The 27417-nt window shown below is 44.1% G+C and overlaps 3 protein-coding genes across 3 annotated transcripts in view; 2 read left to right on the top strand and 1 right to left on the bottom strand.

The window, feature by feature from the left end:
• The window catches only part of Speer4cl6 (spermatogenesis associated glutamate (E)-rich protein 4C like 6), a 261843-nt gene that overhangs the window by 19649 nt on the left and 214777 nt on the right, over positions 1–27417 (bottom strand).
• On the top strand, positions 1694–6527 carry LOC147997920 (disks large homolog 5-like). The gene is made up of 5 exons (XM_087601528.1): positions 1694–1862; positions 2930–3089; positions 4378–4521; positions 5155–5317; positions 6032–6527. The coding sequence occupies exons 1-5, from the start codon at positions 1781–1783 to the stop codon at positions 6059–6061; spliced, it is 579 nt and encodes a 192-aa protein (XP_087457654.1). The 5' UTR covers positions 1694–1780; the 3' UTR covers positions 6062–6527.
• Positions 13240–17978, top strand: LOC134483675 (disks large homolog 5-like). Its single transcript, XM_087601527.1, has 5 exons — positions 13240–13382; positions 14450–14609; positions 15826–15969; positions 16602–16764; positions 17480–17978. Exons 1-5 carry the CDS (start codon positions 13301–13303, stop codon positions 17507–17509), a joined length of 579 nt encoding a protein of 192 aa, XP_087457653.1. The 5' UTR covers positions 13240–13300; the 3' UTR covers positions 17510–17978.

Here is a 27417-nt window from a genome sequence, read left to right as displayed (position 1 = left end):
CTGACTTGATATATGTTTTCTTATCCTGGGGTTCCCAGGACAAGGACCAAGGATATCTGTCTTGGCAGGTGTTTCTCTTCTGGAGTTCCCAGGACAAGGCTATAGCTATGTCAGCCTATAGCACAGCTGCATTCAGTACCAAGGACATCTCACTTCTATAGTGGTCAGTCAGCTTCCCAGAGATGTTTCCTGTCTTGTAATTGCCCTGCAGTAAATATGTTCTATACCCTCTGTTCTTATGGCCCGGCAGCTTCCTAGAGCGTGGGTGGGAATGTGCTTTCTGTACTTTCTGGTCTATTGTCTAATGTCAAGGGCCTAAGCGACGGCCAGCTTAAAAGATTCTCATTCTTAAGAAATGGCTTTACTGATATATAAATGGGGATCTTTCATATCCACTTTCTTCCAAGTCTACCAGCCATCTCAGATTGTTGCTGTAATATGCCTGACAATCAAGGACACAGAAAAATAACTTGATACACAGCAAGGACATTGTGATCATATCCTGTGTCGTTCTGTATGTTCTGGATGAGGTTTGTTAAAATGACAATATTGCACAAAGCTTTATATAGGACCCATCAAATTAAGGGTCACTATGCACTGTCATAGCTAAAATGGCCTGGTCAGAAGTGACCACTGGATCACTCTTCTGTAACTTCACATGAGAGGCTTGTGCTTTTTGTGTTTTTTATTTTTCTGTTTTATTTATTTATTTATTTATTTATTTATTTATTTATTTATTTATTGCTTTATATGTTGTCCGGAAGATAGTTCAAGTCATGGATCTGCCCCCAAAATCTGAGCTTTGCTACTAATAGTGTAAACAGTATTAGTGTATGCATTCAATAAAATAACTTGTTTTTTTTTTTAAGTAGGATAGATGCGTTTGTGTTTTGTGGGGTGATCCATGAAACAGGAGTGAAGATGGTTGTTTCTTACTCTGTCCACTGAGTTATGTCTCTAGGCTTGTCCTACTCCTTTGGCTGTACCCCCCCACACACACATCTGCTGACTATTTTATTTTTCAGATGAACTCACACGTTGGAGCTTAGAGAGGCCTGTAAGCAATCCTGCTTTGGTAACTTAAGTGCAAAGAGGAGAGCTCCACACTCAGCCTGAGGGTGCATTCACTGGTGGATCCAATATTTCAGTTTCCTCTGCTAACAGATCCCCACATTTTTGCCAGGGCCATAATGAATGCAATTCTTTCTCCTAAGGAATCTGGTGGCAACTGTCAAATGTTAAGCACAAAGCTTCAGGTTGTACCTATAACACACACCCACATCGCAACCTACCCTACAGGCTATTTCTGGGTGTGATTTCATGCACCTGCACATGATGAGACAGGAGACTTCTTTGGCTACTTATAGGAACTGGTGTGATTTCTCAGTAATCTTTAATGGGTAATATTGCTGACTGAGGAGAATTTGAGGTAGGATGAAACATTTCTGTGCAGGGATTGGGGAGGAAGCACTCATTTGGATACATAGCAATGACTTAGGTTTTTCCAATCCAGACTAGAGCCAAATTTGGCTTTGGAAGCATGTGGTGCTCAGTGGCATGCCACAGGGAAGTCTCCTGAAAAGGGCACATCAGCTTTTGCTCAGTACAGGGAGAACATTAGCAGGGAGGCAAAGTCTGTTTTCCGTGACATCAGCCGTCCCTTCGTGGACATTCTATTGTCTCCTAGAGAGACCTTGGAATCCCTGTGATGTCACCAGTATCGTTGTGACAACCAATTCCCTACTTTTTCTCTTAGTGTCCAAAGGATATATCCACAGACATGTTTGCCCGTCTTCTCAGGCGCTTTGGGAGAGTTGATGTTGGTAGAGAAGAGTCTAGAGTGAAGCAAACGGAACCTAAAGGTAATGATGGACACAGGACATGGGGAATGTGGAGTAAGTTCTGGGCAGTGTATGTTGAGCTTCCTCTCAGGGGTGAGTGTGGGGGTCTTCCGCTGGCCTTTTTAGTAATGGGCCACAACCACTGGAACATCTTCACAGATATTGAATTCCATGATTATCACAATTCCTGAAAGTCAAGGTTTTCACATCATTAGTTTCTCCATAACCACATGGAGGATATGGCAATGCCTATGCTATTATTGGGTGAACTTCTAGTCTTTACTTTTACAGTGCATTCGGTAGGTTAAATTGATATAATAACACCATCAGGAGTCATGGAGGGTATAACTTTTCTGAATTAAACAGGGCATCAATGTACTTCACTTTCATTGCTTCTTTAAATTCAGTGACTATCTGACAGTAGTAAGAGGGAGAGAATTGTGCTCCTGGCCATGACCTTATATTCTTAGAACTCCTCTGACTACCTCTGGCTGACGGGGCCAATCTTACCTTCATATATTAGAGGTTCTGTGTGGCAGATATTTTTCTACAGTAGCCAAACTATATGGAGCAGGTAGAGAAAGAGCCTGTAACCTATTGGCACTTCTGGGGCATTTGTCATTTCAGTAGGGGGAATTAATAAGTCTGTTGACCATGTCCTCCCCCTACATGACTTTTTAATGCAAAGTTATTGGACTAGAGTAACAGTGTAGGATATCTGAGTATCCCTGATCAATGAAGTCATTGTGGATGCTGAATTGATGATCTGACTTCTGAAACCAGAGGGGTGAGGGTCCTGAAACCGGGTTGTAGCGTGCGTACCTGATAATAATCCTGGAGAAGGCATCTCTCTGGTACTTGTAAGCCTGTGTGGGTGGGCATAGGGAACACCTGGCTGCTTACATCTCTTGGTCTCTATATAGTAGTGGGGGAACTGTGATCCACTTAGGATGCCTCTTACACATAGACCAAACTCCTTGCAGTGACACTGGCTTCCAAGCATGTTCTCCTGTTTGGACCTCACTGTGGTCTGTGTATGCTCTATGCATTCGCCCCATGCGGGTTCACTTGTGTTCTTCTACCTACAGAGGCCTGCAGACAGACATCATCCCCTGAAAATGTCCTAAACAAGGTGCAGACCAACGAGGAAGAGGAGAGGCTGAATAGAGAACTGGAGCTAACTACCAAGGAGAGAAATGAGCTGACAGATCGCCTCCTTTATGTGACAGGTGGATCCATGAACAAGAGGTATGCATTGCTCCAAACAAACGACCTTTTTCTAAACCTCATCTCCCATAGAGAGGAGATTCAGAACCCTACCCTTACTGAGGAGGGAGATTGAAAATGGACTCTCTGATTCCTCCTGTTGAAAATCTGAACTTGTGATCTGAGTGAAGATTTCAGGGATAAAGTCACTGGAGCATGAGTTCCCAGTGTACAATTGGAAAGCCCTGGACAGGTGGTAGTTTTGCAAGGTTCTAGGTGCTGTGAGTTTGTGGAGAGTGTTTGTACTTGCTAGGAAGGTGACTGAACGCTATCATCTCCTGGCAGCAGCCTTAGGTGACAGGTCCCACATTGTTCATATCAATGCTTAACTACAAGGCCTGAGGCTCTGGCCTGCTCCTTCTTGTCTCTGTGCCTTGCACTCTGAGACAGTAATGGTGCATGCATTTCTACTGATTCTCATTGTGCTCCTTCCATATTTGTCTCTCTCATTCTCTGAGTCTGTTTACTTTTCTTTCTTTCTTTTTTTTTTTTGGTTCTTTATTTTTTTTGGGGGGTTCTTTTTTTCGGAGCTGGAGACCTTACTTTTCTTTTCCTGTGGGTGTGTCCCAGTTTGTGTGTCTCTGTGTGCACAGGTCTGCATGAATATGCACAACCTTTATATGTTTCTCTATTTCTCCACCCTTGGAATTTAGGGGTCTGTTTTTTGACCTCAGGATTTACCTGTATAATAGTTTCATGGAGGTGTAAGTGCTTTATTTTGGAAGCCCCACTTTCAACAGCACAGTTCTTTGCCTGTGTAGTCACATTTGTCGATACATTTGTATGCCTTGAGCAGATTATAAGTTTGTGGCAATATCTGGTCTCATCTCCAGAATTATGTGTACTGTCTGCCTCTAGAATATTAGTTATTCGGCTTGTAGCATTCCACTTGTCAAAATAGGAAAAATGAAATCAGAGGTTTCTGGATGTATGTGTGTGTGTGTGTGTGTGTGTGTGTGTGTGTGTCTGTGTCTGTGTGTGTGTGTGTGTGTGGTTGGGTAAGCTCTTTGGCCTAGGCTCTTGACAGCATAACAGGTTTGAATGCAGATCCAGCCCTCCTGATTGAAAAAAGTGAGCCAGGGAACCCTTTATCTGGGTGCTTAGCTTCTGTTGTCCTGGGCACACAATTCCAAGTTTCTGAAGCTGAAGAAGATCCAAATATGTAGAATTCAGAAAGTGTCCTTCCAGGGCTGGGGTAGTACAGGACACAGCCTGAGTTCATATAATCCTAAACCCCGATGTTCATTGGGTTCTATCTTCCTGGGTCCAGCCCCTACTTCAGGCCAAATCCATTTTATGAAAACTTGAAGATAAAGGAGAAAGAGGTCATGTCATTACTGCACAACTTAGACACAAAGAACATTGAACATCGTGAGAAATTTCAGGAGCTCAAGAAGGAGATTAACTTCTATTGGTAAGTACTGGTCAGAAGGGCCCATCACTTGTGGAATATCCATTGCTGCCTCTCTTTGTTCCGGACTGGAGAGCCTGCAGCTCTGGGTCCATGTCTTCTGCTGTTTAAATATCACTGTGTCGTGGGTCTTTTGGACTCAGTTTCAGTTCCATAAGAGACTGTGACTCATCACCACAGTGTCTATGCATCTTTAGAAGGCTCTGGATAGAACTATACTGATTCAGGCATCAGAGTGTTATTAGGCCGACCTGGGCCTCTGGGGTCATACCAGGTTTAACAAAGCTCAATGTGTGGACCACATGGTTAGCATGACCTTCTCTTGGTTCTACTGTCCTCTTGTGATTGTTTACTGCCTACTAATTGATGTTGCCCCGGTGCATTGGGCTTTCATGGATAGTTGTAGATCCCTTGTTCTTTTGGAGAGACATGGACTCTTACTGGTGCTTGGGTCACAGAAACAATTTATTCTTCCCTGGATTGGCCGTTTGCTGTTTGTGCAGCAGCCTTACATGTATGGAGATGTATTCTATGAAGTCATTATGGGTATCTGGGTCCTGGTGGACTTTGTGGGATTTGGCAGTTGGAATGGGAGGAAGAGGCCTCAGGATCTTACTATGCAGAGTGTGTTTCCAGCAACCTGCACAGCCGGCTCCTGATGGACCAGGCATGTATGAAGAAGAAGTTGGTCACATTGAAGCAGGAGTGCAAGGAGTTACAGCGATATTTGTTTGAGTTGAACCCAAACGATGAAGAAGAACAGGAGATGACCAGCAACCTCCAGACCCAGCAAAATGTGGTAGGAACAAGCAGCTGAGTCAGATTAACAATGTCTGATACCATTTGCCTATTGGATACATCTTTACTTCCCCTATCATCTTTCTAATCTCCCCACACCCAATCAGTCACCCACCTCATGTGATAGAGTTATTCATTGCTCTGTCTATGCACAAGTATTCTGGGATGTTAACCACTTTTCAGAAGCTGAATTATGGGCAATTATACTTCTCTGCCCTTTTTGAAACTGCAGTCCAGAAATGGTGACAGAGGAATAACATATCACATGACTGCATCTCCCTATCACAGATTGGATGCTATGAAGAGTTTGAACGAGTTCTTGGTCCTGTGACAAAGGTCATACAGGGGTCATGTTATGGTTGGAAGCACCTTGTAGGGATAAGAACCAAGTGCAAATGGCAAATGAGTCCTGGTCATTGGCTTTGATCTGGGTATCATGTGGCCTTCTCCTTTCTTCCTGCACCCCAATTAGGTCTCTCCCCATTTCCCCATTCTTGGTTTGCACTGGTAGATTCTGAGGAGCAGCTTGTTCTCCCACAGTACTGTGAGGGTTGCTGGTGATGTTTCCCATCCTGCATAGATATCAGCAATGATTTCAGTGAAAAGATCAGTGCTGTCTGTCCAATGCAGCTGAGGGGAAAGAAGGCAGCAACTTGATAGCTGGTATGCATGTCCCCACCAAATCAGTGTCTTAATAGCTGCCTTCTCCTCCCAGGTCTCAGGAACTGCAGGAGACATGGCATAGGACGGATCCCAGGAAGACAGCCCCCTGAGGAATGAGTTTCTCTCTCAGGAGTTCCCTGTGACAACAATCCTCCCAGTCAAAGACTTTTTGGGGGAATATTATTCTTCTCAGATAATTTCCTCAATGTATAGAGACCCTAAATTTATGTATCCGTATGCCAGCCTGTCTCATTGAAGTCTTTCTCCTTTCTCATACCGACAACACCATTTGAGAGACAACTGAGGGGACTGCCTTGACATCTCCTGTCCTAGAGGAGAAACAGGACTACAACTGTGTTTCTAAATGTTCATTAAGAAAATGCTGTTAAGAAATGTTTTTGATTATGATTTTCATTGAAGTTTTCTTTTTGTTATTTCATAGTTATATATTCTTGTTACTGTTTTTCATTTTTTATACCATTTTAGTTGTTCATTTTATGCCTGTTTTTTGTAAATTGTATTCCTTATGAATAAAAATTGATTTGTAACTCTTGACTCTTAAGACCATCTTATTCAAGGGTCCTTTCCCCTCCTGTAGACTTAGAGCTTACAGCTGGATATGGATCTTTGCATGGTCCAGGCAGCATGGGTAAATAGGGAATTCAAAGCCACCAAGGGGTACACAGGGTGATGGTGTCTTTTGTGTGGATAATGTGACTTTTTTTTATGGACACACACTTTATGATGTAATCACTGCCATACTGTATCCATGCTGTCATGTATTCTGCTCATCCTAGTCTATATCAGTCTACAACACACATTCCTTATTGACTGTGTGCACCAGATATAGAGTAGCACACACTCATGCCTGTAGAGCTGCAGAAAAAATGACAACTTTCACAAAGGAATATAGAATAATCCTAATCGAGAACCATGTGCCTCAGTTTTTCTTACAATACAGCATTAGTATTAAACCACAAAGATAATGACCATCAACGTCATTTTGGGAAATAGGTTTTTATAGGTGCTGTTTCACTTGATCATTCATATGCTGTGTTTTTTATTGTTGCTGATTATATTTATTTTTATCATGTAACTCAATGGATCTTTTTTTTTCAAATGTATGTCTGGGTCACTCCTGAGTGCATTTCCCTCATGATCCAAAAGAGGGAATAGCATTCCCCATTGTAGATGATTGTTAGGGACCATGTGGTTCTTCTGAGAGAGCAGCAGATGCTCTAACCTGTGAGCCATCACCACAGCTCCTGTAGGTAGCTTTTGTCCTTCCAGGGCATGTGCTGTACTAGATGGACACGATCACCTTCAATTAAGGAGAGAGATCTCAGGAGATGTGTATGTACAGGTGGTTGAGCGGTGCCTGCTCAATGTGGTAGCCTGCTAGGCATCCACACCGGGCTCTGGTGCCTCCACTGCTCATTGTGCATTCAGAATCATCCTCCAGCATCACTCGGTTTCAATTCCAAACAGATCTTTCACTTACTATCGATGATTATATACATTAAGCACATCTGATAAAATACTGAAGACACTAGCCTCCTTCTACAGGCCAACTTGGCATAATGAATTCTTTTGATAGAAAGCAAGATAATTATCTTAATCCATGCAGTTTAGGGAGGACCTCAAGAGCATCCATAGTGAATGCAGACTGCAGCTGTGACCACATGTTTCTTTTGCAGAGCAGGTCTGTGCAAGCCCAGAGCTTAGGTGGGACGGTTCATGTTTCACCTTTTACATGGAAATCTGTGATCGTATTGAGAAAGTATATGTTCCACGTGACTCATTTCCAATTTATGGAATTAAACTGACTTACTGTGAGTGGAGGTGACTCCGAGAGATAAAGTGAAGAAGAACAATCCAGTATGTCTGCAAACAGATGCTGTCTCATTAGGGCTTTTCAATGCTCAGCAGCTGGAGAAGCAAGGGAGAGGCATTGGTGACTCTCAAGCTTAGGTCCTCTAGTCATTATAAGCTGAGCATGACACAAAAAGTCATAGGCATCACACTAGAATCTAGTAACTAGATTTAACCAACCTATCACATTAATGCTGTGTTTGGTGGTATTTTTTGCTCTCTTAGGACCTGGAAGAGGCTTGGGGTTTTCTAATCCTACTCATAATTTATTAATCTTCCCAACACTATGGGCTGTGTTCTATTAATGCTAACAGCGCCATCCAATACCTAGGATATTTTCTACTGACATGTGTGACGTGAGACAAAACAGTCCCTGTCATCCCTCACCTGAATAAACTTCCTTAGAGGACAGTGTAGTTGGAGGGTCCTTCTTTCCTCTCCAAGATCGAGAAACATTTCCAGTCTTCAGACAAGTGTGTCAGCCATTGTCCAGTGACTGTCCTGAGATGTCCACAATGTCAGCTGAGTGTCGTCATCCAGCCTGCCCTGTAATTGTTGTAGATGATTAATAGGGTTCCAGCCCTAGGATTTAATTCAGTGCTACAGTACCTGCCAAACATGCTCAAAGCCCTAGCTGCCACCCTAGTCCTGTGTGCTCTAGAGAAAGAAAATAAAGAACCACAATGTCTATCAAGTTTCTCCTCCAATAGAAGGAGAATCTGCATCGGTCTTTTAAGTAACTCTAAGCCCCAGCTTCCCCACAGCTCCCTCCTTCGATTCCATTATTGGTGCATTTTCAGTAACGCTCACTTTATTTTTGGTGTGCAAAGAATATGCACCATGTCAGTAAAGTGTGTGTGTGTGTGTGTGTGTGTGTGTGTGTGTGTGTGTTCATCCATGAACTCACTATAAATTATTATCAAATGACCCAGAAGACCGTGGAGAAACATGTCGATGTGCATGCAGAATTATGTTACTACCATTCCATGGCACCTTGCAGGGAACACTGAAATAGTGGGCGGCTTTAATAGAGCCTAAAACCAGGCTATGCATGGTTTTCGGTGAGATTGTGATGTGCAACACCGCAACAGAGATCAGCAGAAGCTTCATTTATTCCATGCTGCTGTTACCAAGGTGAGGCAAAGCCTCATCCCATAGAGAGTCTGGTAGGATCTGATGAAGGGCAATAAACTCAGGGTTGAAATCAAGCCTTTAGAAACAAAGAGAAAAATACAAAATCAAGGAAAGCAAGAGCTGTCTTTTTCTTTTCTTCCTCTTTTTTTTTTTTGAGAAGAACCACAAGAGAGACAAACCCTTCCTCAAACTAACAATGCACAAGAGAGACAATACATATATTAAAAATCAGAAATGAAATGAGGGACATAACAATAGACACCGAGCAAATTCCAAAATCATTAGTTCTTACTCCCGAGGACTTTACGCCAGAAAACTGGAATATTTATTCGATATTGTTGATTTTGTAGACAGATAAAAATTACCAAAGTTAAATCCAGATCTGGGAAGGTATCTGAATAATACCCCTAAGAAAATAGATACACTCATTAAAGGTTGCATACATTATATATTATATTGCTTTCTTTTTGCATGATTAAACCCCTTCAAGGACATTTAGCTGTGTTATAGAAAGTGTTACTTTCAAAACAAAAGAATAAAGAAAGAAATTGTGGAGTCACTGAGATACACTTCCCAGACAGGATCAAGGAAAGACGGCTGAGAGATGCAAGCAGGGGCTGGAACGCTGCCCTTGAGAAGGAAATGTTTTTCTCACTTTACCTTACACTATGTTGTACTATGTCCTATTTTGTGGAAGCAGGTCTCATGCTCTCTGGGTTATGACAAGGATATTGTGATACTAGGAAGAGGGGTGATTTGCTATACAGATATTTTAAGGAGAAGCCTTGGCTTAGTCTCACTTCTTTGCCTAGTCTTGCCTCAGTCGTTCCTGGTATCATGGGAATAACCATCTTATTATATCTTGCCAAAAGGGAAAGTGAGGTAATCCATATTCATGACTATATAAGGGTTAATAAACTTGCAGCTGCATGCAGTTGCATCTGCCTTTGCTCTGCATCCCCTGTGTCCTGGTTATTTGTGACCGTACCTGGGCCCCCAATGCACTAGATGTTGACAGGCATCACCCTTCTCACTGTCAGGTTTATTTTCTTTCTTTTTTGAAATCTATGATGTGGAAGCGTATTACAGCAACAATATGAAATAGCAGGCGGGCATGTATGAAAATTGCTGTGTTTAAGCTAGGTGTGGGGACAAGTCCTCAAAAGGAGCTGTTAAGATGGGAAACACATAATGCATTTGTTGCTGGAATTGAGTTGCCTCAGCTGTGTTGCTCTGCCTGCTCAGTGTCCATTCAACATCACTCTGTTTCTACAGAGGAACTCAAGGTTTGCCCCAGCTGCCTGTGAGCTGTGATATGGGCAGAGAAAGGCCAGGACACAGTGGTGATTTCCCATTCCTCAGTTATGCTGAATTTTCCACTACTGTACTTGTATACACAAGTACAGTGTGGTCAGTTATTATAGATATTTGTCATTTCTTACAGAGGGCAACTATGATTGACTACACCCAATTCTATAAAAAACAAAACTCAGGAAACCTGGCCCTTGGCAGCAATGAATCAAGAAATATCTAGGATGGTGGGGCATGAATTCTGCCAAGCAATGAACTCAGATAGGTGGGGTTGTGAGGAAGATGGATGGTTGAATAGCCCAATAGATTCACGTTGTATCATCTTGACTTATTCTAAGGACAAAGAAGTGCAGTATCTCTGATGGCTTTCTTCTAACCCCTTGAAAGGTTCACTGGGGTTTGACCTCAGTTCTTCATTCTTCTTGCTGGGGCAGCAACACTCAGGGAAGCTTGAGATTGCCATAGGCACAGTATTAGGCTAGAAATGCTGAGTAGGTGATACTAAGTTGTTCAGATGGTGATACCCATTTCATTTGTTCTTAACGTGGACCTAAGGAAAGACAGATCGAGGTCCTTAGAATACAAAGATCATTTCCAGTTCTTTTCTACCATTCCTGAATGAAAGACTGGTTGGCAGAGAATGGTAAAAATTCAAGAATTTGTAGATGATGCTTTGAATGAAGGGTGGGTTTCAGTGCTGGTTTTAGACAGGGTCTCAATTACCCCATCTTGTTCTCTACGTTGCTCGTCAGGTTCACTTTGAGCTCAAATAAAGCTGCTTCCACTTTCCAACAGGTAGTCTTACAAAGGGGCCTCCAAGGACTGTGAGGACAGCATTAGCCAATGAGAATTGAGGTGTGTAACCCACAACTATAGCTTTATCTGAAAGACCCTCAGACAGAGGAGACACTCACTCCAGTCCTGAGGATAATCACCACCCCATGAACACAGAGGACTCAGTCTTGATGTAAAAACAAGAGGTTTACTTTGGGATACCAATGCACTGGGGCTCGACACGGTCCTCACGCAGGAGGGATGTGAGGAACCTCGAACAACAGAAATGTACAGCTTAAACAATCATTATGATCACACAGTTTCATTAGCTCAGCTATTTCGGTGCCAAGGATAACTAGGCAGATGTTTCTCGTCCTGGAATTCCTGGGATAAGGCCGTAACCACATCAATGCAGCTATTTCAGTACCAAGGACGTCTGACTTGATATATGTTTTCTTATCATGGGGTTCCCAGGACAAGGACCAAGGATATCTGTCTTGGCAGGTGTTTCTCTTCTGGAGTTCCCAGGACAAGGCTATAGCTATGTCAGCCTATAGCACAGCTGCATTCAGTACCAAGGACATCTCACTTCTATAGTGGTCAGTCAGCTTCCCAGAGATGTTTCCTGTCTTGTAATTGCCCTGCAGTAAATATGTTCTATACCCTCTGTTCTTATGGTCGGGCAGCTTCCTAGAGAGTGGGTGGGAATGTGCTTTCTGTACTTTCTGTTCTATTGTCTAATGTGTAGGGGCTAAGCGAGGGCCAGCTTAAAAGATTCTCATTCTTAAGAAATGGCTGTACTGATATATAAATGGGGATCTTTCATATCCACTTTCTTCCAAGTCTACCAGCCATCTCAGATTGTTGCTGTAATATGCCTGACAATCAAGGACACAGAAAAATAACTTCATACACAGCAAGGACATGGCAATCATATCCTGTGTCGTTATGTATGCTCTGGATGAGGTTTGTTAAAATGACAATGTTGCACAAAGCTTTAAATAGGACCCATCAAATTAAGGGTCACTATGCACTGTCATAGCTAAAATGGCCTGGTCAGAATCAGAAGTGACCACTGGATAACTCTTCTGTAACTTCACATGAGAGGCTCGTGCTTTTTGTGTTTTTTTATTTTTCTGTATTTTTTCTTATTTATTTATTTATTTATTTATTTATTTATTTATTTATTGCTTTATATGTTGTCCGGAAGATAGTTCAAGTCATGGAACTGCCCCCAAAATCTGAGCTTTGCCACTAATACTGTAAACAGTATTAGTGTATGCATTCAATAAAATAACTTGGTTTTTTTTTTAATATGATAGATGCTTTTGTGTTTTGTGGGGTGATCCATGAAACAGGAGTGAAGATGCTTGTTTCTTATTCTGTCCCCTGAGTTATGTCTCTAGGCTTGTCCTACTCCTTTGGCTGGACCCCCACACACACACACACATCTGCTGACTATTTTATTTTTCAGATGAAATCACACGTTATAGCTTAGAGAGGCCTGTAAGGAATCCTGCTTTGGTAACTTAAGTGCAAAGAGGAGAGCCCCACACTCAGCCTGAGGGTGCATTCACTTGTGGATCCAATATTTCAGTTTCCTCTGCTAACAGATCACCACATTGTTGCCAGGACCATAATGAATGCAATTCTTTCTCCTAAGGAATCTGGTGGCAACTGTCAAATGTTAAGCACAAAGCTTCAGGTTGTACCTATAACACACACCCACATCGCAACCTACCCGACAGGCTATTTCTGGGTGTGATTTCATGCACCTGCACATGATGAGACAGGAGACCTCTTTGGCTACTTATATTAACTGGTGTGATTTCTCAGTAATCTTTAATGGGTAATATTGCTGACTGAGGAGAATTTGAGGTAGGATGAAACATTTCTGTGCAGGGATTGGGGAGGAAACACTCATTTAGATACATAGCAATGACTTAGGTTTTTCCAATCAAGCCTAGAGTCAAATTTGGCTTTGGAAGCATGTGGTGCTCAGTGGCTATGCCACAGGGAAGTCTCCTGAAAAGGGCACATCAGCTTTTGCTCAGTACAGGGAGAACATTAGCAGGGAGGCAAAGTCTGTTCTCCGGGACATCAGCAGTCCCTTCGTGGACATTCTATTGTCTCCTAGAGAGACCTTGGAATCCCTGTGATGTCACCAGTATCGTTGTGACAACCAATTCCCTACTTTTTCTCTTAGTGTCCAAAGGATATATCCACAGGCATGTTTGCCCGTCTTTGTAGGCGCTTTGGGAGAGTTGATGTTGATAGAGAAGAGTCTAGAGTGAAGCAAACGAAACCTAAAAGTAATGATGGACACAGGACATGGGGAATGTGGAGTAAGTTCTGGGCAGAGTATGTTGAGCTTCCTGTCAGGGGTGTGTGTGGGGGTCTTCCGCTGGCCTTTTTAGTAATGGGCCACAACCACTGGAACATCTCCACAGATATTGAATTCCATGATTATCTCAATTCCTGAAAGTCAAGGTTTTCACATCATTAGTTTCTCCATAACCACATGGAGGATATGCCAATGCCTATGCTATTATTGGGTGAACTTCTAGTCTTTACTTTTACAGTGCATTCGGTATGTTAAATTGATATAATAACACCATCAGGAGGCATGGAGGGTATAACTTTTCTGAATTAAACAGGGCATCACTGTACTTCACTTTCATTGCTTCTTTAAATTCAGTGACTATCTGACAGTGGTAAGAGGGAGAGAACTGTGCTCCTGGCCATGACCTTATATTCTTAGAACTCCTCTGAATACCTCTGGCTGACAGGGCCAATCTTACCTTCATATATTAGAGGTTCTGTGTGGCAGATATTTTTCTACAGTAGCCAAACTATATGGAGCAGGTAGAGAAAGAGCCTGTAACCTATTGGCACTTCTGGGGCATTTGTCATTTCAGTAGGGGGAATTAATAAGTCTGTTGACCATGTCCTCCCCCTACATGACTTTTTAATGCAAAGTTATTGGACTAGAATAACAGTGTAGAATATCTGAGTATCCCTGATCAATCAAGTCATTGTGGATGCTGAATTGATGATCTGACTTCTGAAACCAGAGGGGTGAGGGTCCTGAAACCGGGTTGTAGCCTGCGTACCTGATAATAATCCTGGAGAAGGCATCTCTCTGGTACTTGTAAGCCTGTGTGGGCGGGCATAGGGAACACCTGGCTGCTTACATCTCTTGGTCTCTATATAGTAGTGGGGGAACTGTGATCCACTTAGGATGCCTCTTACACATAGACCAAACTCCTTGCAGTGACACTGGCTTCCAAGCATGTTCTCCTGTTTGGACCTCACTGTGGTCTGTGTATGCTCTATGCATTCGCCCCATGCGGGTTCACTTGTGTTCTTCTACCTACAGAGGCCTGCAGACAGACGTCATCCCCTGAAAATGTCCTAAACAAGGTGCAGGCCAACGAGGGAGAGGAGAGGCTGAATAGAGAACTGGAGCTAACTACCAAGGAGAGAAATGAGCTGACAGATCGCCTCCTTTATGTGACAGGTGGATCCATGAGCAAGAGGTATGCATTGCTCCAACCAAACGACCTTGTTCTAAACCTCATCTCCCATAGAGAGGAGATTCAGAACCTGACCCTTACTGAGGAGTGAGTTTGAAAATAGACTCTCTGATTCCGCCTGTTGAAAATCTGAACTTGCGATCTGAGTGAAGATTTCAGGGATAAAGTCACTGGAGCATGAGTTCCCAGTGTACAATTGGAAAGCCCTTGACAGGTGGTAGCTTTGCAAGGTTCTAGGTGCTGTGAGTTTGTGGAGAGTGTTTGTACTTGCTAGGAAGGTGACTGAATGCTATCATCTCATGGCAGCACCCTTAGGTGACAGGTCCCACATTGTTCATATCAATGCTTAACTAGAAGTTCTGAGGCTCTGGCCTGGTCCTTCTTGTCTGTGGGCCTTACACTCTGAGACAGTAATGGTGCATACATTTCTACTGATTCTCATTGTGCTCTTTCCATATTTGTCTCTCTTTCTCATTCTCTGAGTCTGTTTACTTTTCTTTTCTTGTGGGTGTGTCCCAGCTTGTGTGTCTGTGTGTGCACAGGTCTGCATGCATATGCACAACTTTTATATGTTTCTCTATCCCTCCCCCCTTGGAATTTAGGGGTCTGTTTTTTGACCTCAGGATTTACCCGTATAATAGTTTCATGGAGGTGTAAGTGCTTTATTTTGGAAGCCCCACTTTCAACAGCACAGTTCTTTGCCTGTGTGGTCACATTTGTCTATACATTTGTATGCCTTGGGCAGATTATAAGTTTGTGGCAATATCTGGTCTCATCTCCAGAACTATGTGTACTGTCTGCCTCTAGAATATTAGTTAATCGGCTTGTAGCATTCCACTTGTCAAAACAGGAAAAATGAAATCAGAGGTTTCTGAATGTGCATGCGTGTGTGTGTGTGTGTGCGTGTGTGTGTGTGTGTGTGTGTGTGTGTGTGTGTGTGTGGTTGGATAAGCTCTGTGGCCAAGGCTCTTGACAGCATAACAGGTTTGAATGCAGATCCAGCCCTCCTGATTGAAAAAAGTGAGCCAGGGAACCCTTTATCTGGGTGCTTAGCATCTGTTGTCCTGGGCACACAATTCCAAGTTTCTGAAGCTGAAGAAGATCCAAATATGTAGAATTCAGAAAGTGTCCTTCGAGGGCTGGGGTAGTAAAGGACACAGCCTGAGTTCATATAATCCTAAACCCCGATGTTCATTGGGTTCTATCTTCCTGGGGCCAGCCCCTACTTCAGGCCAAATCCATTTTATGAAAACTTGAAGATAAAGGAGAAAGAGGTCATGTCATTACTGCACAACTTAGACACAAAGAACATTGAACATCGTGAGAAATTTCAGGAGCTCAAGAAGGAGATTAACTTCTATCGGTAAGTACTGGTCAGAAGGCCCCATCACTTGTGGAATATCCATTGCTGCCTCTCTTTGTTCTGGACCGGAGTGTCTGCAGCTCTGGGCCCATCTCTTCTGCTGTTTAAATATCACTGTGCCGTGGGTCTTTTGGACTCACTTTCAGTTCCATAAGAGACTGTGACTTCTCAGCACAGTGTCTATGCATCTTTAGAAGGCTCTGGATAGAACTACACTGATTCAGGCATCAGAGTGTTATTAGGCCAACCTGCGGCTCTGGGGTCATACCAGGTTTAACAAAGCTCAATGTGTGGACCACATGGTTTGCATGACCTCCCTTGGTTCTACTGTCCTCTTGTGGTTATTTGCCGCCTACTAATTGATGTTGCCCCGATGCATTGGGCTCTCATGGGTAGTTGTAGATCCCTTGTTCTTTTGGACAGACATGGACTCTTATTAGTGCTTGGGTCACAGAAACAATTTATTTTTCCCTGGATTGGCCGTTTGCTGTTTGTGCAGCAGCCATACATGTATGGAGATGTATTCTATGAAGTCTTTATGGGTATCTGGGTCCTGGTGGAGTTTGTGGGATTTGGCAGTTGGAATGGGAGGAAGAGGCTTCAGGATCTTACTATGCAGAGTGTGTTTCCAGCAACCTGCACAGCCGGCTCCTGATGGACCAGGCATGTATGAAGAAGAAGTTGGTCACATTGAAGCAGGAGAGCAAGGAGTTACAGCGATATTTGTTTGAGTTGAACCCGAATAATGAAGACGAACAGGAGAATACCAGCAACCTCCAGACCCAGCAAAATGTGGTAGGAACAAGCAGCTGAGTCAGATTAACAATGTCTGATACCATTTGCCTATTGGATACAACTTTGTTTCCCCTATCATCTTTCTAATCTCCCCACACCCAGTCAGTCACCCACCTCATGTGATAGAGTTATTCATTGCTCTGTCTATGCACAAGTATTCTGGGATGTTAACCACTCTTCAGAAACTGAATTATGGGCAATTATACTTCTCTGCCCTTTTTGAAACTGCAGTCCAGAAATGGTGACAGAGGAATAACATATCACATGACTGCATCTCCCTATCACAGATTGGATGCTATGAAGAGTTTTGAACGAGTTCTTGGTCGTGTGACAAAGGTCATGCAGGGGTCATGTGATGGTTGGAAGCACCTTGTAGGGATAAGAACCAAGTGCAAATGGCAAATGAGTCCTGGTCATTGGCTTTGCTCTGGGTATCATGTGGCCTTCTCCTTTCTTCCTGCACCCCAATTAGGTCTCTCCCCATTTCCCCATTCTTGGTTTGCACTGGTAGAGTCTGAGGAGCAGCTTGTTCTCCCACAGTACTGTGAGGGTTGCTGGTGATGTTCCCCAGCCTGCATAGATATCAGCAATGATTTCAGTGAAAAGATCAGTGCTGTCTGTCCAATGCAGCTGAGGGGACAGAAGGCAGCAACTTGACAGCTGGTATGGGTGTCCCCACCAAATCCGTGTCTTAATAGCTGCCTTCTCCTCCCAGGTCTCAGGAACTGCAGGAGACATGGCATAGGATGGATCCCAGGAAGACAGCCCCCTGAGGAATGAGTTTCTCTCTCAGGAGTTCCCTGTGACGACAATCCTCACAGTCAAATACTTTTTTTGGGTGAATATTCTTCTTCTCAGATAATTTCCTCAATGTTTAGAGACCCTACATTTATGTATCCGTATGCCAGCCTGTCTGGTTGAGGTCTTTCTCCTTTCTCATACCGACAACACCATTTGAGAGACATCTGAGGGGACTGCTTGATGTCTTGTCCTAGAGGAGAAACAGCACTACAACTGTGTTTCTAAATGTTCATTAAGAAAATGCTGTTAAGAAATGTTTTTGGTTATGATTTTCATTGAAGTTTTCTTTTTGTTATTTCATAGTTATATATTCTTGTTACTGTTTTTCATTTTTATACCATTTTAGTTGTTCATTTTATGCCTGTTTTTTGTAAATTGTATTCCTTATGAATAAAAATTGATTTGTAACTCTTGACTCTTAAGACCTTCTTATTTAAGGGTCCTTTCCACTCCTGTAGACTTAGAACTGACAGCTGGGTATGGATCTTTGCATGGTCCAGGCAGCATGGGTAAATAGGGAATTCAAAGCCACCAAGGGGTACACATGGTGATAGTGTCTTTTGTGTGGATAATGTGACTTTTTTTATGGACACACACTTTATGATGTAATCACTGACATACTGTATCCATGCTGTCATGTGTTCTGCTCATCCTAGTCTATATCAGTCTACAACACACATTCCTTATTGACTGTGTGCACCAGATATTGAGTAACACACACTCATGCCTGTAGAGCTGCAGAAAAAATGACAACTCTCACAAAGGAATATAGAATAATCCTAATGGAGAACCATGTGCCTCAGTTTTTCTTACAATACAGCATTAGTATTAAACCACAAAGATAATGACCATCAACGTCATTTTGGGAAATAGGTTTTTATAGGTGCTGTTTCACTTGATCATTCATATGCTGTGTTTTTTATTGTTGCTGATTATATTTATTTTTATCATTTAACTCAATGGATCTTTTTTTTTCAAATGTATGTCTGGGCCACTCCTGAGTGCATTTCCCTCATGATCCAAAAGAGGGAATAGCATTCCCCATTGTAGATGATTGTTAGGGACCATGTGGTTCTTCTGAGAGAGCAGCAGATGCTCTAACCTGTGAGCCATCACCACAGCTCCTGTAGGTAGCTTTTGTCCTTCCAGGGCATGTGCTATACTAGATGGACGCCATCATCTCCCATTAAGTAGAGAGATCTCAGGAGATGTGTATGTACAGGTGGTTGAGCGGTGCCTGCTCAATGTGGTAGCCTGCTAGGCATCCACACCGGGCTCTGGTGCCTCCACTGCTCATTGTGCATTCAGGATCATCCTCCAGCATCACTCAGTTTCAATTCCAAACAGATCTTTCACTTACTATCGATGATTATATACATTAAGCACATCTGATAAAATACTGAAGAGACTAGCCTCCTTCTACAGGCCAACTTGGCATAATGAATTCTTTTGATAGAAAGCAAGATAATTATCTTAATCTATGCAGGTCAGGGAGGACCTCAAGAGCATCCATATTGAATGCAGACTGCAGCTGGGAACACATGTTTCTTTTCAGAGCACGTCTGTGCAAGCCCAGAGCTTAGGTGGGATAGTTCATGTTTCACCTTTTACATGGAAATCTGTGATTGTATTGAGAAAGTATATTTTCCACGTGACTCATTTCCAATTTATGGAATTAAACTGACTTACTGTGAGTGGAGGTGACTCAGAGAGATAAAGTGAAGAAGAATAATCCAGTATGTCTGCAAACAGATGCTGTCTCATTAGGGCTTTTCAATGCTCAGCAGCTGGAGAAGCAAGGGAGAGGCATTGGTGACTCTCAAGCTTAGGTCCTCTAGTCATTATAAGCTGAGCATGACACAAAAAGGGTCATAGGTATCACACTAGAATGTGGTAACTAGATTTAACCAACCTATCACATTAATGCTGTGTTTGGTGGTATTTTTTGCCCTCTTAGGACCTGGAAGAGACTTGGGGTTTTCTAATTCGACTCATAATTTATTATCCTTCCCAACACTATGTGCTTTGTTCTGTAAATGCTAACAGCGGCATCCAATACCTAGGATATTTTCTACTGACATGTGTGACGTGAGACAAAACAGTCCCTGTCATCCGTCACCTGAATAAACTTCCTTAGAGGACAGTGTAGTTGGAGGGTCCTTCTTTCCTCTCCAAGATCGAGAAACATTTCCAGTCTTCAGACAAGTGTGTCAGCCATTGTCCAGTGACTGTCCTGAGATGTCCACATTGTCAGCTGAGTGAGGGCAGGGCAGGGGATTGGGACAGAGTCCATGAGATGTCAGTAGGCAACAGGCCAGCTGGGGCTAGTGTGGGTACAGAGCTTCTAGTGTGGGTGTGAGAGGAGGAAATTAGGAATGGTCAGATTCTGATGCAGCATATAGGCGGGAAGGAGCTTAGACCATCTCAGTGCCATATAGGGACATTTAGACCCTGATGGGCAGTGTGGGGATGGTAGGGTCCCATATAGTGCTCTCTGCAGGTGTCAGGAGAGCATACAGTGGCTCTGTCAGACTTATGACAATCAGGCAGGCACTGGGTGCAAGTGAGAATCATGGGACAAGCCCTGGGTGCAGCCTGGTTTGGGGACATTCCCAGGTGCCCCATGGACTGCAAATTAAAGGCAAAGGACACAGGGAAGCCAGCAATTCCCATGCACATGACATAAATACCTGTAGATCTTTCTAGAATTTCCATAGACTATCTGTCACTAGTCCTCATTATAGAAGGCACCAACATTCTGCCCTCTACTTCAACTTGATGAGACAGCTATTCTAACTCCAGCAGGAAGGCCTCAGGGAAGACAGTAAGAACTCGCAGGTGACCCCTTTTACTATTGAAACAGGGTCTTCCTATGGAGCCCAGAGTGGCTGTAGGATACTAATGCTCCTGCCTCACAGTGACTAGAATTCCAATCCACCCTCAAGAGCAGTTGATTCATCACTAGATCAGACTAAGGACATGTGAGGCCCCAGGGTGCTAGGATTACCAGGGTCCTAGTAAGTTTCTCCAGCCTAAATTACAACCTGAGTCGGTGCTGCTATTTGGGACAACGCCTGATGCCCAGTGACATCACACCTTGGAACTCTTTGTCAAACATAAGCTGTTACGGGAATGAAGTACCCACACAATAAAAACTGGTCTGGATAGTCCTAGGTCAAGAATCCCCTGTTGAAAATGCCTTGGACCGCAAAATTTTAAATTCTATATCCTTCTGGCTTTTAGAAGATTTATAAATACAAAAAAAGAAAGATGGGCATAGTAATTTAAGCCTATCATCCCAGTCATGGGAAAATGAGTCAGGGTGATGGAAGACTGTAAGTTCCAGGGCAACCTGTGTTTCAAGAAAAAAAAAAAAGGCATGGTGAAGATTCCACTCAAGTAGAAAACAAAAGGGTTTCACATGGGCCCTGCCATCCACTGGTCAGCACTCTCATCACCACAGCCACAGGCAGACACTGGGGAACATTTCCCACTGTCTCTCTTTGGGATGCAATCCACCCCATGATTCTATGTGAGGAATCCCCCAAAGGTTGCATCATGTGAGGGACCTAGAAAGTTCCAGGATTGGGAGAATTTAGGAGTTTATAATTAGGGATGATCTACAGCTGTGGCAAAGCCTTTTCCCAGCACATGGCAGCCCTAGGTTTGTCCCCAACAGTAAAAATAAAATCCCCCAAAATAATTCAAACAAAATGTCGTGAAGCCTGAGCCCTGACCAGTCTCCTCAAAAGTGTGCAGGAACCTGGGTCCACATTTAGGACCCAGCACGACCTCTGTGACCCGTGAGAAGGGATCTAATATGGGAATTAGTACAGTATGACTTATCCTTGTGGATACCTTTAGTGACAATAACCACCTGACCCCTGAAAACCCATCTACCTGGGGGACTCAGCATCATGTCACCCAAAAAGTCCAGATCCTAGGGCCAGCATGGGCAGGTGGTGAAGAAAGTTTGTCTCTCGTGAACATCAGTTGCTGCTCCTGACCTGACTCTATCCTCAGGAGACAATGTCACCCCAGAAAGTGTGGGTGTCAACGGCTCTTCCCAGGCCAAGCCTGGGATACTGCTTAAGTTCCACAATGCACAGCAGTGCTCACTCTAGAGCTAAATGTTCTACAGCTGAAAGGGGTGGGTGCTCTGCTGGCCATGCCCCTCCCCTGCAGTGTTTAGTGCACTCAGAGTGGTGCTTCAGATGTGAGGGACTTCTTGAGGCTACTCCCATGGAGAATGGCAGATTCATCAGAACGGGGTACAGGGTGAGTTCAGAGCACAGCTGGGAGGAATTTAGGGATGCCAAGCCATGACTAAGACCAGATCCTGGGCTGACAGGCACTTGAGCTGGAGAACTGGCATCCAAAGTGTGACTGCCTGAATTCCTCTTAGACCAAAAGCCCTGGATCTGAGCTACTTTGGTGCGTGCTCCTAAGTGGGGTCCCAGACACAGCTCAGAATTGGGGCTGTGCATGGACTTTGGTGCTGGCAGCAGGTGGCTTAGCCATAAAGTGCCGAGCTTTCCCATCTGTGCCCACTCAAATTCCTCTGTTTCATTTTAGGTGTGTTTGGTATAGTTTTGAGACAGGGTATCTTGTAGCAGCCCAACTCGCTTTGAGCAACACTGTAACATAAAAATAACCTTGAATTCAAGATCCTCCGACCCCTCTGTCCCAAGTCCTGGAATTAAGACCTCCAGCTGTGACCATTTTACTGCAGCATAGGATCCATCTGTATTAGAGTGAGCTTTGGAAATACTGGAGCTCCGACTGTTCCTTAGAATTCAGGTTTCCTTAATTCTTAGCAGGAGTTTTGTGATGATGCTGATGAGAGAGTCAGGAGTTACACTGGGAGAGGTAACAGTCCTGGCAGCCCTGAGTGCGCAGTGAAAGTCAAGACAGAAGCCTGCTGATTAGCACCTGAGTGAAAGTGGGAGGATTCAGAGTTCAAGAACAGACTCAGTTACATTCCTAAGACCATATTGCAACATTTTTGTTTCATTTTTGGCTTGTTTTCTTTGAGACAAGGTGTTAATTTATAGCCCTGGCTGTCCTGGAACTCACAATGCCTCTACCTCCCAACGGATGGAATTAAAGGCAGGTGCCAACATGCACTGCCACTAATTAATTTTTAATTAAACATGCTGGCACAATCCAGTAATCCCAGTGCTTAAGAGGCCGAGGCAGGCAGATATCTGGCTTCCTGACAAGTCTGATCTACAGAGAGCCTGTCAGAATAGCCAGGGCCAAACAGAGAAACCCTGTCTCAAAAAACAAACAACAAAATGAATTTGTTTTAAAGAAGAGAGGAACGATTTAACAGAGAATTAGAGGCCAAGATCCAAATGATATTGGGTAGTACAGAGCCTAGCTTCTGAGATGAAACTGGACACCATGGGGTTAGGGTGGGGATTCTCATCTTGGACTGGGAGACAGAGGGTGACTTCAGGCATGGAAGGCTCAGTCAGTCATTAGTCAGGATTCTCAATCAAGAGGGTGTTGTAAGATCCAAAATGTGTGAGCAGTGTTCTGCATGAGACTAGAAGGTCCCACGAACCAATACAAAATAGCCAATAAAGAGTAATCACAAGCATACGTCTGGAGGTCCATGGAGAGGTTAATGTCCACCTTAGTGTGGATTCTTCAGAGCACAGGTGGAGAGAAATAGAAGAGCTGATGATGGCTGAGGCAGGAGAGGAGTTCAGGTGTGAATTTGAGCCAGTAAAGGAGCTTGTAGGTCGGGCAGAGCAATGAGAGGTCTAACAGCATAGCTGTTGAGATCCTTCAGATTAATTTGTCTTAAGAGCCTCATGCCATAGCCAAGGACAGGAGTAGATCTGACTATTGGGTGGGTGGGCTCACATAGCCCAACAGGTTTGGCCTTGCATCTGTGGGATTCCAAGTCTCTCCCTTTAGACACAGCCATGGAGAAGGTGTAGCAGTGAAGGTGGAGATGGCTTTGCAATGCTTGGCTTATGGTGTTGAGTACTTCATGCTCCACAGAGCTAGGAAATGTCCTAGAAGCCAGGGAGGCTGAGCATGAGGAAGACAGGTCTCCAGGAGAGAGAAATGATAACCAAAGTCACTAAGAACTTCCTGAATCTCAGTGTCTTTTAACCATATATTTTATATACTTATTTTTATGGGCCTGAGTGTTTCACCTAATAAATGCTTGTGCACCATGTGGTATGTGTGGTGCCCGTGAAGTCCAGACTGATTCCCTAGAATTGCAATTACAGGCTAATAGGAGCCACCATGTGGACACTGGGAACTGAACCTGGGTCTTCTGCTCTTAGCCACTAAACCAACCATCTCTTCAGCACCCCCCCCAATTGTATTGTCATTAAGATTTACCCATTTAGCCTTCAGTATTTGAATTAATACAGATGTGACAAGAATTATAGTTAACATGATGGTTCAGGCATAGACAGGGAGGCATCTCATTGTATACAAAATATGAATCCTTCCTTCCTTCCTTCCTTTCTTTCTTTCACTTCTTTCTTTCTTTCTTTCTTTCTTTCTTTCTTTCTTTCTGTCTGTCTGTCTGTCTGTCTTTCTGTCTGTCTTTCTTTCCTTCTGTCTTTCTTTCTTTCTGTCTTTCTGTCTGTCTTTCTTTCTTTCTGTCTTTCTTTCTTTCTTTTTGTTTTACTCTTGGAGACAGTGTTGTTTTTTGTGTAGCTGACCTGGAATTAGCTCTGTAGAGGAAGCTGGCCTAGAATTCAGAAATCTGTCTGCCTCTGCCTCCCAAGTGTTAGGATCAAAGGCATGTGCCACCACCACCACACATCCTTCTGTTTAAAGGAAAAATGTAGTCTTACAGGGCAGCATGAGTTTAGCCCCGGTATAGACATTTTCCTAGGCCTCAGGAGCTCTAGAGTTCATGAAGGATTTGCTGCCTTCCCCTTTAGCCTGGCTAACTATGAGAGCTCCACACACATGGGTGTTTGCTTCATTAGAGTCTGGAGGATGAGGTTCACAGGCTGATGTAACTGTGTAGAGCAAAGGATGCCTGGTGAAGGTCAAGTGGGTAAAATGCTGAAATGCTGAGAGAAGAGGCCTATGGTTGGCGCCTCCTACACCTGAGACTTCCAACCCAGAAAAGCAGGGGGTAGAGAGTGAGGATGCACAGTGCACACATGTCAGGAGAAGGCCATGTTCCTGAAGCCTCCATGAGTGGTGAGCAGGCTCTGGGGCACCATGAGGGACATCAGGAGCTCCTGCACTTTGTAGAATTACAGGGTTCCATGTTGTCTCATATGCCCATGATTTGCCCCCTACTGCAGGGAGAAGCCAACACTAGAAGCCTCCAGCTCCCAGCAATGCTTTTGCCATGTAGCTTTATCCAGAAGAGCTTGGAAGTCCCTGGACATGGAGTCTCAGGTGGTTGTGAGCCACCTGACCCGGGTGCTGGAGACTGAACTCAAGTCTTCTGCAAGAGCAGCAAAGACCCGTGCGCTGCCTGGCCCAGCCTGGGCTGTGAAAATGGTGTTTATTTTCATGCTGAACAAACCCAACAACAGTTTAGGTCCCTAGAAGCCACATAAACCTGGATACAGTAGTGTCTGTCATCCAGCCCTTCCCACAGGGAGATAGGAGCCTAAAGTGGACAGTCTCTAGGATTAGGGGGAAGGGCTAGCCTAGCATACACAGCCATGGACGAGAGGTAGAAGGTGAGGACCTGTGTTCAGGTTGTCCCTGACCTTTACACAGGCACACACACACCTGTACTCACAGAAACGCCATACAGACATACGTGAAAAAGGAAATAAAAACAAACAACATTGAAAATACAATATACTGGGGCTGGAGGGATGGCTCAGTGGTTAAGACCACTGACTGCTCTTCCAGAGGATCTGAGTTCAATCCCCAGCAACCACACTGTGTCTTATAACCATTTCTAATCTCATCTTCTACCCTCTACTGTTGTGTCTGAAAGCAGGGACAGTGTACTCACTCATATGGACAAAATAAATAGTTTTTTAAAATCCTTTTCTTAAAAAAAAAAAACTCTTCTGTGACACATGATCATTGTGTGATTCCAAATGTCGCTAAGTCAGTAAAGTCCTATTGCTACATGGTCACCAGTTGTGTCAGCCTTGGTAGTAGAATGGCACAGTTGAAAAGTTGCTGGTCACAGTGACCAGGCAGCCTAGAAAGCTCACCATGAGCAGAGAAGGCTGTGCTGTGTCCTAGTCCTCTACCCCACACTGCCCCTCATCCTACGAACAGAGCAAAAAGAACAGATGAGGAATGTTCCAGGATTCTTTCCTCTTTGATTGCCTTACTAAACTAGCCCTGTGCTACATGTAACCTTGTCACATCCTCTGTCCCATCCCTAAGCCCTCATAACTGTCAGATAAGACAGGGATCTTGCTTTGGGGGGAAGCTCTGGTCCCTCTCTGTCCTAAGAGGCCCTGAGCCATTGCTGAAAGAGAATCTTCTGAGGATTGAGGGACGTCCATAGCCAGTGCTCTGACTTCCAGGAAGGTTTGAGGAAGGTGGTCCTCTTCCTGTGGTGCCTCTAGTAGGAACAGCCCACACTTGGGCCCAGCTCCCACTGTCAGAAAAAGGCGGGTGGCTCTGGTCTTTGCACAGCTCTCCAGCTGAATGAACAGTGCATCTCTCCTCTCTCTTTTTCAGGAAGTCTCCAGTCACTGGTGCAGGTGCTGTTCCCAAGACAAAGGAAAGGAAAGTGCTAAGTGAGGGTTCCTGGGATCCTTTAAAACATTGTATGCATTGTCTTCATTAATGTTTCTGTTTAATTTTTTATCCCATGTGTATTGATCTCCTTGTAGGGGTGTGCATGCCAAAGCATGAGTGTTGAAGGTGGAGGAAAAGCCATGGGAGTCACTTTATCCTACCGTGCGGGGTCCCAGGCTCTGAACTGGGTCATTGAGCTTCTTTACAAAGAGCTTTCATGCTGAATTTCTTGCTGGCTCTGATTTCAGGGAGAGCATCTCATAGAGCCCAGACTGGCCAGTAAACTACTGATCATCCTGCCTCAAGTATTGCCATCTAGTTCATGAAAGGGTTGAGTTATTGACACAAGGAACTGGGCATGGGCAGAGGTGCATGACTGAGGCTATCTCTGCTCAGTGGCATGCCTTTGGGGACTGATAGTTTTAATCACTGAGGTGTCATTTGAGTGCAGTTCTCTTCTGGCGAGATGGAGTCTCTTTTGCCAGGGCATCAGGCTGTCCAGGCAGGACTTGAAGGTGGAGGTCTGGAGCCCAGGCCTGCATTCCTCTTCAGAAGCTGCAGTCCCCACTCTGGACAGTGCTATAGCACAGGGTCACATATCCAGTTCTACCCTGAGACCTGCTGAGTCACATGCAGTTTGTGCTGAGAAGCAAACTGGGGTCTCCTGCAAGGGCAGGGAGTGCCTCTCAACCACTTACTCATGCTTTCCTTAATTATACACTCGAAGTGGGGCGGGCATGACACATGTGGGGGTCAAACACAAATCAGGGGAGTTTTTTTCTCTTTTTGTATCAGAGAGGGCCTAAGGATCAAACTCAAGCCCTCAGGATTGACAGTGATGCCTGGACCTGGTGTGTTCAGGGTACGGGATGAGGGTTTAGTCCTAGAGATGGAGCCCAGGACCTCACATACGCTAGGCAAGTGCCTAATCACTGAGCTACATCCCCAGCAGATGTTGGTTGCAAGAGAACTTGGGCCCTCACAATGCCAAAGGAGCACTCTATCACTTAGTGGCCCCAGCCTGGTAGTCTTGTTTGTAACCTCTGTTGTGTTTGCATGCTGCCTGAGCTTATTAATATAGCCACATTCTCAGGGTGACAAAAACTTCATGGAGACTCCCACTGTCAGATACCTGAAGAC

This window comes from Rattus norvegicus, unplaced genomic scaffold (genome assembly GCF_021556685.1).
Source record: "Rattus norvegicus strain SHRSP/BbbUtx unplaced genomic scaffold, alternate assembly SHRSP_T2T haplotype2-0000026, whole genome shotgun sequence".
NCBI lineage: Eukaryota > Metazoa > Chordata > Mammalia > Rodentia > Muridae > Rattus > Rattus norvegicus.
The sequence above is the reverse complement of the archived record's forward strand: the minus strand, read 5'-3'. Positions and strand labels throughout refer to the sequence as shown.